Source organism: Babylonia areolata, chromosome 24 (genome assembly GCF_041734735.1).
Source record: "Babylonia areolata isolate BAREFJ2019XMU chromosome 24, ASM4173473v1, whole genome shotgun sequence".
Lineage (NCBI taxonomy): Eukaryota > Metazoa > Mollusca > Gastropoda > Neogastropoda > Buccinidae > Babylonia > Babylonia areolata.
The window spans coordinates 54,600,536-54,612,980 of record NC_134899.1 but is presented as its reverse complement, the minus strand read 5'-3'; the positions used below and the strand labels follow the sequence as shown (position 1 = coordinate 54,612,980).

Sequence of the window (12,445 nt, the reverse complement as noted above, 5' to 3'; positions counted from 1 at the left end):
CCCTAACACATACGCACACATAGGCAGGCACAAACTTACATAAACACACGCACACACAATGTACATTCATATACATGCATGTAGTTATGTACACATACATATGTATACACACATAGTGAAGCACAGCTAACACAAAGGAATTGGACCTGCCACAATTGAACTTATTACTGAGGGAAAAGGTGAGTTTTGAGACAAGATTTAAAAGATGCGAGGGAATCAGAATGACGGAGGTTATCAGGGAACTTGTTCCACGTCTTTGGCAATTGAAAAGAAAACGATCTGTGTCCATAGGTCTTACTTCTGACGTGAGGTATCCTGAGAAGTCGAGTATCAGAGGAAGAATGGTTATCTTTATGGAGTTTAAAATGGTTACAAAATGATTTTTTTTTTTTAATCCAAGAAAATTACTGCACCCACACCCCTTCTTCTGTGCAGCAGAATCTTCAACTTGACTATCGACAAGAGGCAAGTATATCAGCCTAGATCATGAATGTTCATTATCTCAATTAAACAAGGGCTATATTGTTGGATTACAAAGTGAATTGAGCATCTTGAATACCTCTGCATATGTGTGTTATACATTATAGATGTTTTTTCCCCTCATACATGCACTGAAGAGCAAAAACATTTAAAATTACTGTATCATGATGCATAAAACAATCCAATTCTGTGAATATCAGACGGTTCATACTTCAAGGGAAACAATACTCTTGTGAGGATGAAAACTTTGTAAACCTGTCGAGTTTCCTCCCCTAGCTGAATCGGCGCACAAAATCAGAATTGAGAATTCCAAATATCTGGAACAATACGTTGCAGGAACCTTTGCAGATTATCATCGCAACGGGTGATGGGAGCGCATGGCTTGATTTCTATGAATCTACCTTCTTCTTTTTTTAAGCTCAAATTGTCCTCATCTATATTTACTTAACTATATATAAGTTCACTTAACTATATATATATATATATATAACACTATATTGAAGAAAACTTTCTATTCTACTCCAACCAACACAGTTGATACACTATATTGAAGAAAACTCTATCCTACTCCAACCAACACAGTTGATACACTATATTGAAGAAAACTTTCTATTCTACTCCAACCAACACAGCTGATCTCAAGTTGTTCTCCCAAGATGTCCTGGTTCAGCACTGTGTCTCCCTAGCACTGAGGGTGGGCTGGGGGTGAGGGTTGGGGGGTCTACTGCTCCAACAGACACCCCAGAGTTGAGCTCACAGATGTCCAGTTGCAGCGCTGCATCTTACTAACCAGGTGGGGGGGGGATGTGAGGGTAGGGGGGGTGATCTACTCCTGGGAGGCAGCCAAGGCCACTCTGCCCAATGCCACAGAAAGTGCGGCGACGGAGCGTGCCTGCACAACCTCCTCCTCCAGTTTCAGTAGCTCGAGGAGGCATCACTGCGTTCGGACAAATCCATATACGCTACACTACATCTGCCAAGCAGATGCCTGACCAGCAGCGTAACCCAACACGCTTTGTCAGGACTTGAGAAAAAAAGAAAAGAAAGAAAATAAATAAATAAATAAATAATAATATAATTTAAAAAAATAATAATAATAATGAAAATAAAATAAATAGATTTTTTTTTTAACTAAAAAAAAGATGTATCAAAGATGATTAATTTGAAATGACATTGCTTTACTGTGTCAGGTACTTACAAAAACTGAGCACTATGTGTAGTTTGTGGTTAGAAAAGTTTAACCAGACTTGGGCAGGTGAGAAAGCCATTTGAGGCAAGTTGAGACAAAGTGTATTTTCAATAAGACTAAGTCAACAACTACACTGTTTTGGTACCAATGTTATATAATTCTGTTTTGGTTAATCCATTTTACATAGATATAGTCGAAAGTATGCTGAATCATGAAAAAGCCAAAGAGCATATCACTTTAAAATCTTTTCCAGTTTACGTAATTTACTAAATTATTGGGGGGAAAAAGTGCAGTTATAAAGCAAGTTCATAAAATTGAAAAAAAAAAAAAAAGGTTGGTCCATTTTATTTGACAATTATTTATGAATTTTCTATAAAATTTCATTGTGTATTTTCATATGAACTGGGCATGTTGTTTCTTAAACTCAAGGTTTATTCAATCTAAAGCTTGTGCGTGGGTGCGTGCGTGCGAGTGTGTGTGTGTGTGTGTGTGTGTGTGTGCGCGCGCGTGCCGACGTGTGTATGAGCGTGCACGTGCGTGTGTATGCATGCATGCATACATGTGTGTGTGTGTGTGTGTGTGTGTGTGCGCGCGCGCGCGCATTGTGGGAGCGCTTGAAACAGGACAGTTAATTCACAGTAGATATTTCGGAGGTTGTGCTCTGTTCCACAGTTGATGAATTCATGTCGACAGTGCTTTCGGAAGGCTCCTCGGCTTCAAATGTTTGAGCACCACTCTGACTTTCATCAGCACCAACGTGCAACGTTTCTTTCTGTGCAGCATGACCATCACCACCGGACGTGGCACCTGTACTGGCGACGTGGCCAGCAGGGGGGGACTCGTGGTTCTACTGTCAGGGTTCTTCCGCCTACCTCGCCGGACTTTGAGAGCGACGAGGATGACGATGACCACGGCCAGAACTCCAGCGCCGATCCCTCCGCCGATTATTGCCGTGGGTTCTGTTGCTGCTGCTGGTGGTTCTGTTATTGGCGGTCGCGTTCCGTTCTTCAAGTCGCTGCAGGGTGAAGTTGAAAAGCCCCCCCCAGGAGGATGGAAACAGTTTGCTTTGATATGCAGATCAAGGCCAATGAAGCTTTCTTTGAAGAAGAATTTCAGCTGATAGACGTTGAGATTTCCAGAGACCGACTGACACTGACACTCCTGTTCATCCTCTTGCTGGAACCCTGGCGTGCAGTCAGGGTATGGGAGGCTGCATATGGAGACTACCTTTGAAGTGGAGACATTAACTAAAAAAATAATAACTGTGTTTGCTGTATTAAATAAACAGTTGCTTGGCTTTACTACGGACTATCAACTGTTCCTGTCACAGTCGTAGCTTCGTTGATAGGGAAACGCTCTGTGTCGCACTTCATTTGATACTCAAAGCACGAACCTTCTGCCGTGATCAACACCAAGCAAGATATTATCTGGATCAGGAATTCCATTTTGCTCTACGCCTTGGTGGCCAGAGGATCAGTCCGCGGTCTGTCCAGCAGAAACGGGGAAAGGAAGTGGTCCGTTTGAAACTCTTCAGAACACGCGGTAAAATACCACAACAGAGCTGCATCACGTGATAGAAACCGAAACTAAAAGAGCTGTACGCGGAAAACAAAAAAATGGCGACTGGCGGAGTTGATGAGGACACGGTTTGCTGTGTGTGCTTCGAACAATTTCAAGGACGACGACCTAAAATTCTTCCATGCAGACACACGTTCTGTCAGCCTTGTTTAACGGATTTACTGGAAAGAGAAAGTCAGGTAAGACAGCGATTACGATGACTGTTGACTAACGGATGACGGATAACACCCCACCCAGTGTCAGCCCTTTCAACTGAGGGGTCTGCTGCAAGGTGGGGTGGGGTAGGGCCGGAAGATGGTCTTTGTCGAAGTATTGTCCCAAAATTTGAAACCCGCTAAAGAAGAAGAAGAAAAGCACATAGCTAAAATGTTGGCAAGCACTTTTTCCTCCGGTAAACATGTAACGTGACAGAATCTGAAACAAAAAGCAGGAAGCAAATCTTGAACTTGAACTGGAATCAGACGTTTTAGGCCTGGAAGGCCTGTTCGTCGTTCAACTGGATACAGTATACCAGCATGCGTGGCCTAATGATAGCATACTGGATCATATATGCTTGGAGAGTTGGCCCAATGAGCGTCTAACCTAGTCTTGAAAGATAACATGGTTGGGGCAGTCACAACACTGTCTGGCAAACCGTTCCATTTATTAACGACTCGCTCTGTAAAGAAGGAGCTGCGCACTTTCAGTCTGCAATGTGATTTATTTACATTAAACTGTTGCCTCTTCTGTCTCTACTTACTGCAGGTGATAGTTCGGGATTGTTGGTCTTGTAGATTCCGTGTATGTATTTGTAGCAATCGATCATATCTCCCCGCTGCCTCCTGTGCTCTAGACTGGGTAGCTTAAGCAAAGTGAGTCTTTCATGATACGGCTTGTTCTTCAGATGACCAGTCAGTTTCATTGCCCGTCGCTGGACGTCTTCCACCTCCCTGCACAATGTTTTTGACTGCGGGTTCCAGACCGAATGCCCATACTCCAAATTGGGTCTAACCAGGGATTTGAACAATTGTATAAACAGCTCTTCAGATAGGTAATCGAAGAAACACCTGATTATACCAACCATCTTGTAGCCTTTGCAGTAACTGTTGCCACACGTCTTGAAATCCAACTTGTTGTCAATGTACACTCCCAGGTCTTTCACCACGTCACTCTCAGCAAGTGCCAGGTTGTATTCCTCCCCACTGTTAGTTTTCCCTTTCATGTAGTAAATTGCTTCTGATTTGCAGTTTTCTAGCTTCATTACACTGCATTTTTCTGGATGGAAGTGGAGGAGCCACTCTCTAGACCACTGCTGTAGGTTGTCTAGGTCATCTTGGAGGACTTGTTAAGCACCTACTTGGTCACTCTGTGTGAACAACTTCGTGTCGTCGGCAAACAATTTCACACCAATTTGCTCTTCACTCTCCTAGGAAGGTCATTAATGTACAACAGGAAAAGCAGGGGACCTAGAGCACTATCTTGTGGGGTACCGCTTGTGACGTCTGCCTCCTGTGATGTTCCATTCACAACCACCCTCTGCTTCCTTTGAGATAAAAAGTCCTGGATCCAGAATAATACCCTGCCTGATACTCCATGTGCATGGATCTTAGAGACAAGTCTGCAATGTGGGACACTGTCAAACGCTTTCTGGTAATCCATATAAATAGCATCAATGGAGCCACCTCTATCTAGAGCTCTTGTCCAGCTGTCCAATACGTCCAACAATTGCGTAGCACATGATCGTCCCTGAACAAAGCCATGTTGTTCTACGTTGATCAGGTTGTTGGTCTTGAGATGGTCCCTTACCAATGTCTCAAGGACTTTGCAAAGAATGCATGTGAGACTCATAGGTCTGTAGTTGTTTGCCAAGATCTTACTTCCCTTCTTAAAAATTGGAGTCACAAATGCTTCTTTCCATTCCTCTGGGAGCTTTCCTTCTTCCATTGATTTCTGGAACTGTGTCGCTATTGGAACTGCTAGGGCCTCCACTGCTTCTGACAGAAGAAGGGGACTAATGCCATCTGGGCCTGGGGCTTTTCCTGTCTTCAGGTTCTTGAGAAGTTTTTCGACTTGCTGAACAGAAATGGTTATCCTAGTAAGTTCTGCCTCATATGTATAATGGGGGGGTTCAGGCAATGCATCTCCTCCCTCGACTGTAAATACACTCTGGAAAAACGGATTTAGTACTTCTACTTTTTCACTATTTGATGAGGTCTTTGATCCATCATTTTTCAATAAATCAGCAATTCCAGTTCTTGATTTTGTTTTTTTGCCGACATATGACCAGAATGCCTTTGGATTCTTCTTTGCTTGTAATGCAACCTTCTTCTCAAGTCTCTTTTTCGCCTTACAGCAGGCATTACGTGCTTGATTTCTAGCTCTAATGTATTCCAGATAACTCTGACCATCTCTTGTTACTAGCCAGCGTCTGAAGAGTCTATGCTTTTTCCTGACTGAAGCCAAGGTACCTCTGTCCATCCATGGTTTTCTATTCTTGCCGACTCCTGATCTTGGTACAAATTTGTCAGCAGCTCCTGTAATTTCGCCTTTGATGACTGACCACATTTCGTCAACTGTCAACACTGATAACTTGCTGTTCCAGTCCACTGAACCTTATCTCTGTCTTATGCTATCAAAGTCTGCCTTGTGAAAATTTAGACGCTGGCACTTCTTTTCTTCAATACGTGCACATGACAAGGCGATGACTAGCGTGGCATGGTCACTTTTCCCAATCCCTGCCGTAGTAGTGATATCTAACACCATGGCATCTCTGTTGGTGAAAACCAGGTCAATCAAGCTAGGAGTCTGACCCTGTCTGTGACGTGTTGTTTCTTTCTGGTGCTGTATCATGTATGCACCTCTAGTGGTCCTGAAGAAGGAGTATGCTGGATGACTTTCCCCTACCCTACATTTTTCATTAATCCAATCTATGTCTGGAAAGTTGAAATCGCCTAGGACCAGCAAATGAGATGTTTTTTTCTCTGCTGCTTTTAAAAACAAACTATTCATCTTATTATTGTTTTCTTCACAGCTGCTGGGGCTTCTAAACACAAGTCCTAGTAACAATCTCTCATCGTCGTCCAGTGTACCTTCCACAAACAAGGATTCTCTAAAATCACAGAGGTCAATGTCACTTGGGGTTGGTCTAAGACCACTAGATATGTATAAACAAATGCCTCGGAGTCCAATATCCGTGTTGTTCAGATTATGGAATAATTCATATCCTTCAAATGGCCACTTCACACTCACTCACACCATAGCGTCTGTTTTTATTGTTATCATAAAAAAGAATAAAAGTTATGTGGTAGAAATAGTTTGATGACATAATCATGACTTCAAAGCCTTTGCAGTAGTCCTTTGATTTAATAGAAGATGAATATACTTTTTCGTTTCTCACAGTATGCAGCAAAATTCGTGTATACGCCGGCACACAGAAAATCAAATACGCACGTTAAAGATCCTGTAATCCATATGTTCGGTGGGTTATGGAGACACGAAAATACCCAGCATGCATGAACCACAACAGAGTCGTCGACAAGTCGATGTTGGTCGTGTAACGGAAAGAAGAAGAAGGAGAAGATTCATTTTCGTTCAGTCGTGAAAATTCAAGGACAGACAACTCGCCAGGAAGGTTATGCACACGGACTTATAGTTGTGCACACGCTTTCATTGGGAACCTTTTGTCATTTGCAGAGCGACCACAAAAGTCATAATTATGACGTAATGGACAGCCCACCAACTTCTGGGTGTGCACACCCACTTCTTGGACAACATTTTGGTAGAGTTCTATCACATCATTTTATTTGCACAGACTGAACTACACAACAAAAACTACGTCGTCAAAAAGGTCTTTAGAACTCAAAATATATACAGCATTTTAAAAGAAAGCAAGCTTTAAGTTTATTTCTTTGATTTTTTTTTTTTTTTTTTAAATCATGTGAGGTTGTTGTTTTTTTTGGGTTTGTGTGTGTGTTTTAATTCCTCCAATCGAGACCTGGCTTAAACAAATGACAGAAAGCAGATCACATAATCAGCTTGGAACCTTTGCTTTGAAATGATCCCATCCACAGGGCTCACAGCAACAATTTTCCCTTCCCTCACTTTCACAAAGACACAAAAAAAGAATGTGTTATGTGGATAAAATGATGCTTCAAACTGATTTGGTGTGTCAACTATTTATATACAAAGCAACAATTTTCCCTTCCCTCACTTTCACAAAGACACAAAACAGAATGTGTTATGTGGATAAAATGATGCTTCAAACTGATTTGGTGTGTCAACTATCTATATACAAAGTCAAAGCCAGATGAGGCTCTGTGTTGAATTTTAGAGAGATCTGTCACTTCAAATTCTTGAATAAACAGGTTTGACAAGAAACACGCTCAAAGTAAATATAGAAAGTTGCAAATAACTGGTGTAATTATAAAACAAAAAATAGCTTCTAAATTTGCAAAAATACTCGCAGAAAATAGTTCAGAATCCTTTTGTCAGAACAGGCAATTTCCACTAGGAAATATTAGCATTTCGGTGACCAAGAAAAACTGGCAATGGAGACGCACGTGCGCACGCTGTTCTCGCTAAAAATAACCAGGGAGTCCTGATGAAAGTGGGCCTGCACAACTTCCCTAATATCACCACCGAGTTGTTGCCGCCAGCACCTGTCTAAAACTGAGTCCTACATGGTCTAATATCACTGATAGTGAAAAGACACTAAAGAAAAGAACAAAGGAAGCAGTACCTCCACCTTCAAACCACTCTCTAACCCACATTCAGTCTGTTATACATATGCCGCTAAAGTGAATGGGGAATTGTGTTTCTGTGTCCCCTCAGCTGTTACAGATTTGTACATTTTCAGTTCAGTTGCCTCTCTAGCACCTTTGGTGAGTTTGGTGAGTGCAGTGTAATATTGTAAAATACAAATATCTGAAGCTCTGAGCATATGACATATTTCAACATTCCATCAGTACCTTATGTTGCTATATGGTGAGTGCAGTGTAATATTGTAAAATACAAATATCTGAAGCTCTGAGCATATGACATTTCAACATTCCATCAGTACCTTATGTTGCTATATGGTGAGTGCAGTGTAATATTGTAAAATACAAATATCTGAAGCTCTGAGCATATGACATTTCAACATTCCATCAGTACCTTATGTTGCTATATGGTGAGTGCAGTGTAATATTGTAAAATACAAATATCTGAAGCTCTGAGCATATGACATTTCAACATTCCATCAGTACCTTATGTTGCTATATGGTGAGTGCAGTGTAATATTGTAAAATACAAATATCTGAAGCTCTGAGCATATGACATATTTCAACATTCCATCAGTACCTTATGTTGCTATATGGTGAGTGCAGTGTAATATTGTAAAATACAAATATCTGAAGCTCTGAGCATATGACATATTTCAACATTCCATCAGTACCTTATGTTGCTATATGGTGAGTGCAGTGTAATACTGTAAAATACAAATATCTGAAGCTCTGAGCATATGACATATTTCAACATTCCATCAGTACCTTATGTTGCTATATGGTGAGTGCAGTGTAATATTGTAAAATACAAATATCTGAAGCTCTGAGCATATGACATATTTCAACATTCCATCAGTACCTTATGTTGCTATCTGTTTCTTCACATCTTTGTGTTATTTACATATTCTCATTTATAAAACTAAAAGTATGAAATCTCTTGAATAGACGAAGCATTCTTTTGCATGTAGACTTTCAACCCTATCAAACAAGTCATTAATAGAAACAGAAAACAACCTGGAAACAAGAATGTTTCCCTAAGGACTACTGCTGTGAACCCAAGTGTAATATGAATATACATCTTTTAATATCTTAATTCTCAGAGTACAGTCTGATAGAAAATATTATGGTGAAAGTTAGAACAGGTATTTTCCAAAAGATTACAGGTCAAAATAGGGCAGACAGTGTGTGAACGTTACGGCACAAGACAGATTATTGGGAAGATGTGAGAGCTGACCATGTTGTGCACAGAGTGGATCCAGAATCACAGGCAGTGTTGACACTGTCCTTGACTGTCATGTGTGGCTGTGTGTTTCAGACATGTGGCACTGGTGGACAAGACTGGGAAGAGGAAGGAGAGAGGTCAGCCAGAAGTCTGACGTGCCCCACCTGTCGTCGTGTCATTCCTGTCCCTGCTGGGGGTGTGACGGAATTCCAGGTAGACTGTTCTGACTGCAGGTGACAGGGTGGGAGTGTGATGGAATTCCAGGTAGACTGTTCTGACTGCAGGTGACAGGGTAGGGGTGTGATGGAATTCCAGGTAGACTGTTCTGACTGCAGGTGACAGGGTGGGGGTGTGATGGAATTGCAGGTAGACTGTTCTGACTGCAGGTGACAGGGTGGGGGTGTGACGGAATTGCAGGTAGACTGTTCTGACTGCAGGTGACAGGGTGGGGGTGTGATGGAATTCCAGGTAGACTGTTCTGACTGCAGGTGACAGGGTGGGGGTGTGATGGAATTCCAGGTAGATTGTTCTGACTGCAGGTGACAGGGTGGGGGTGTGATGGAATTGCAGGTAGACTGTTCTGACTGCAGGTGACAGGGTGGGGGTGTGATGGAATTGCAGGTAGACTGTTCTGACTGCAGGTGACAGGGTGGTGGTGTGATGGAATTGCAGGTAGACTGTTCTGACTGCAGGTGACAGGGTGGGGGGAAGGGTGGTGGTGGTGGTGATGAATGGAGAGAGTTTGATATATTTTACTTTTATTGTGTTTCTCTCATCCCTTTTGTTTTGGATGAAAAGACAAACAGATCAGTTTTTATCTGAGAGAAAAATAAATCACCTTGCTGTACACAGTACTGTTTGTTGACGATGTTGTTTTCTTGCAGAAACATGGAAGTGAGTGTAAATGAATCACAGTTCATGGAACATTTTAAAAGTTACAGAATATAATGCTGAATAGAACAAGACAGTTTGTATTTGATTGAAATGTATTGTATTGCTTTTTTGCCACAGATTTCTCTGTGTGAAATTCAGGCTGCTCTCTCCAGGTGGAGTGTGCCACTACAGTGAGAACACCACTCCCTTTTGTTTTTCTGATTGTGTTTCTGCATGCAGGTGTATTTGTTTCCTATCAAAGTGGATTTTTCTACAGAATTTTGTCAAAGAGAACCCTTTGTGATGGTTTATGTATCTGTGTGTTTCATACACACTATAAAAATTATATGTGTGTTTGTGTTTTCTGGTCTGCAGACAAACTTTAACCTGGACACTGACTGCAGAAAGGAAGATCCCCTACCTGTGCTGTGCGATGTGTGTGTTGGAGATCAGAAAGCCCAGTTCCAGTGCAGAAAATGCCAGAAAAACTTCTGCTCCAAGTGTCAGTTTTACCATGACATGTTCTGCCAGGGACCTCAGGTGACAGTGCTGCAGGACCCCTCAGACACAACCAGCTCAGCACAGAGCCCAACAAGCTGTCAGGTGGAGGAGCAGCTGAAGATGGTTGACGACGCCTTGAAGAAACTGACAGAAGAAGAGTGTCAGCTGAACCAGGAGAGAAGAGCCGTGGACAACAGCATCAACGTTCGCTACACCACTCTGCTGCGCCATGCTGCCGATGCACGTGACGCCTGTCTGGTCAGTCTGAGAGATGAGTGTGAAGCTATGACTGAGCAGCTTCACTCCAGCATGACAGAAGCGCGGCAAACACGGGACACGCTTCAGCAACAACTGTCACCGTCACAGCCAGCTCCTGTGTCAGCGGCCCAGCTGAGAGCGGCACTGTTCCTGCAGGGAGAAGCTCAGATGATCCTGAACAGGAAGCTAGACAGCACTGCACTGCTCAGACATGAGGTGGAAGACAACACTCCCCTGATGATCAACACTCTGCAGTCGTTCATGGGGAAAGTCGTCAGGTCCACCCAGTCTTCAGACCCTGCCCACAGCAAGGCAGCTTCAGGATCACGGGGCTTTCAGGCTGACCCAGGAACTGCGTCATCAGTGGGGACACATCCAAGGAGCCTGGATGATCTGTACGAGAAGTTTGAAGATTTGGTGGGTCGGGTCACCTCGCTGCAGTCTAGCAACACTCTGCTTACACAAAACGTAACGCAGCTGAGTAACGCCAACAGCAAGCTGTCATCAGAGCAAAGCGCTGTGCAAAGAGAAGTGACCACTGTGAAAGACCAGAACATGAAACTGACCAGTGACCAGGCGGTCCTGCAGAGAGAGATGGCAGCCCTGAGAGATAAAAACGTCATTGTTCACCAGGACCTGGCTGGGCTGACAGCAGGAAAGGACAAAGTGAGTGCAGACCTGGCCAAGCTTCACAATGACGTGGTCTCCATGCAGACACAGGTTTCCATGCAGCAGACGGACATCATCCAACTGAAGGCTGATCATGGTGCTGTTGACTCCAAGCTCACAAATGTCCAGACAGACATCACAGCTTTACAGGCAGACATGGCCAAGGTCCACAAGAGCATTTCTGATCTTGAGGGAGACCACTCTGCCCTGCAAACTGACATGACAGCATCCAAAAACCAGGTTGTCTCCCTGGAGCTGAAGATGAAGTCAGTCCAGGATTCACTGCAAGACAACATGAAGACACTGACTGCTGTGGAAACCCGGTTTGGTGAGTGACACTGGCTGTCAGTATCTGTGTCCATGTCTCTGTCTGTGTCTTTATCTGTGGTGGTGATTCTTCATGTCCAAGAACACTATTGTTGAGAGACTCACTTAGTGTATGGACTTGGTCACTTCTTTCCAGATGTGGAGACCACTATGGGGACAGTTGGAATCTGTTGTTGACACTGATGTTGATGTTGATGCTGCCCTGTGGCAGTGCATGGTGGAAGCTTGTCAAGTGAGGGTTGACCAGTGTGGGCGGTCAGCAGCTGCATCTTCCAGTTCCTGTGACTGGATGTTGCAACACCGGAGGTTGGTGTTGACGGTGTCTTTCTACCGTTTGTGTGGTCGGCCCCAGCTTCTGTTCCCAGTGGCAAGCTGTCCATGCACAACAGAAGTGTTGAGGACATGTGGTACTGCTCCATCCTGATGACATGTCCCACCCACCAGAGCTGTGCCTTGATGAGCATTGCTTCAGTGCTGGTGGAGTCTGCTGTGTCCAGGACTTGAAGGACTTTGTCGTGTACTTTTGGATCCAAAGGAAATAAGTTATGCGCAGTCTGTTCCAGTCATTCTTACCAGCTATCATCTCCATGCCAGAGTCCTCCCTGCCAG

The 12,445-nt window shown here is 43.3% G+C and overlaps 1 protein-coding gene across 1 annotated transcript in view; it reads left to right on the top strand.

Moving 5' to 3' along the window:
* Positions 1 to 3,277: 3,277 nt before the first annotated feature.
* Positions 3,278 to 12,445, top strand: part of LOC143298776 (uncharacterized) — a 12,420-nt gene continuing 3,252 nt past the window's right edge. Inside the window, exons 1-3 of the mRNA XM_076611729.1 lie at positions 3,278 to 3,426; positions 9,302 to 9,421; positions 10,457 to 11,837. Of these exons, the coding sequence (XP_076467844.1) occupies positions 3,286 to 3,426; positions 9,302 to 9,421; positions 10,457 to 11,837 (1,642 nt within the window). The 5' untranslated portion in view covers positions 3,278 to 3,285. The remainder of the gene's footprint in view (positions 3,427 to 9,301; positions 9,422 to 10,456; positions 11,838 to 12,445) is intronic.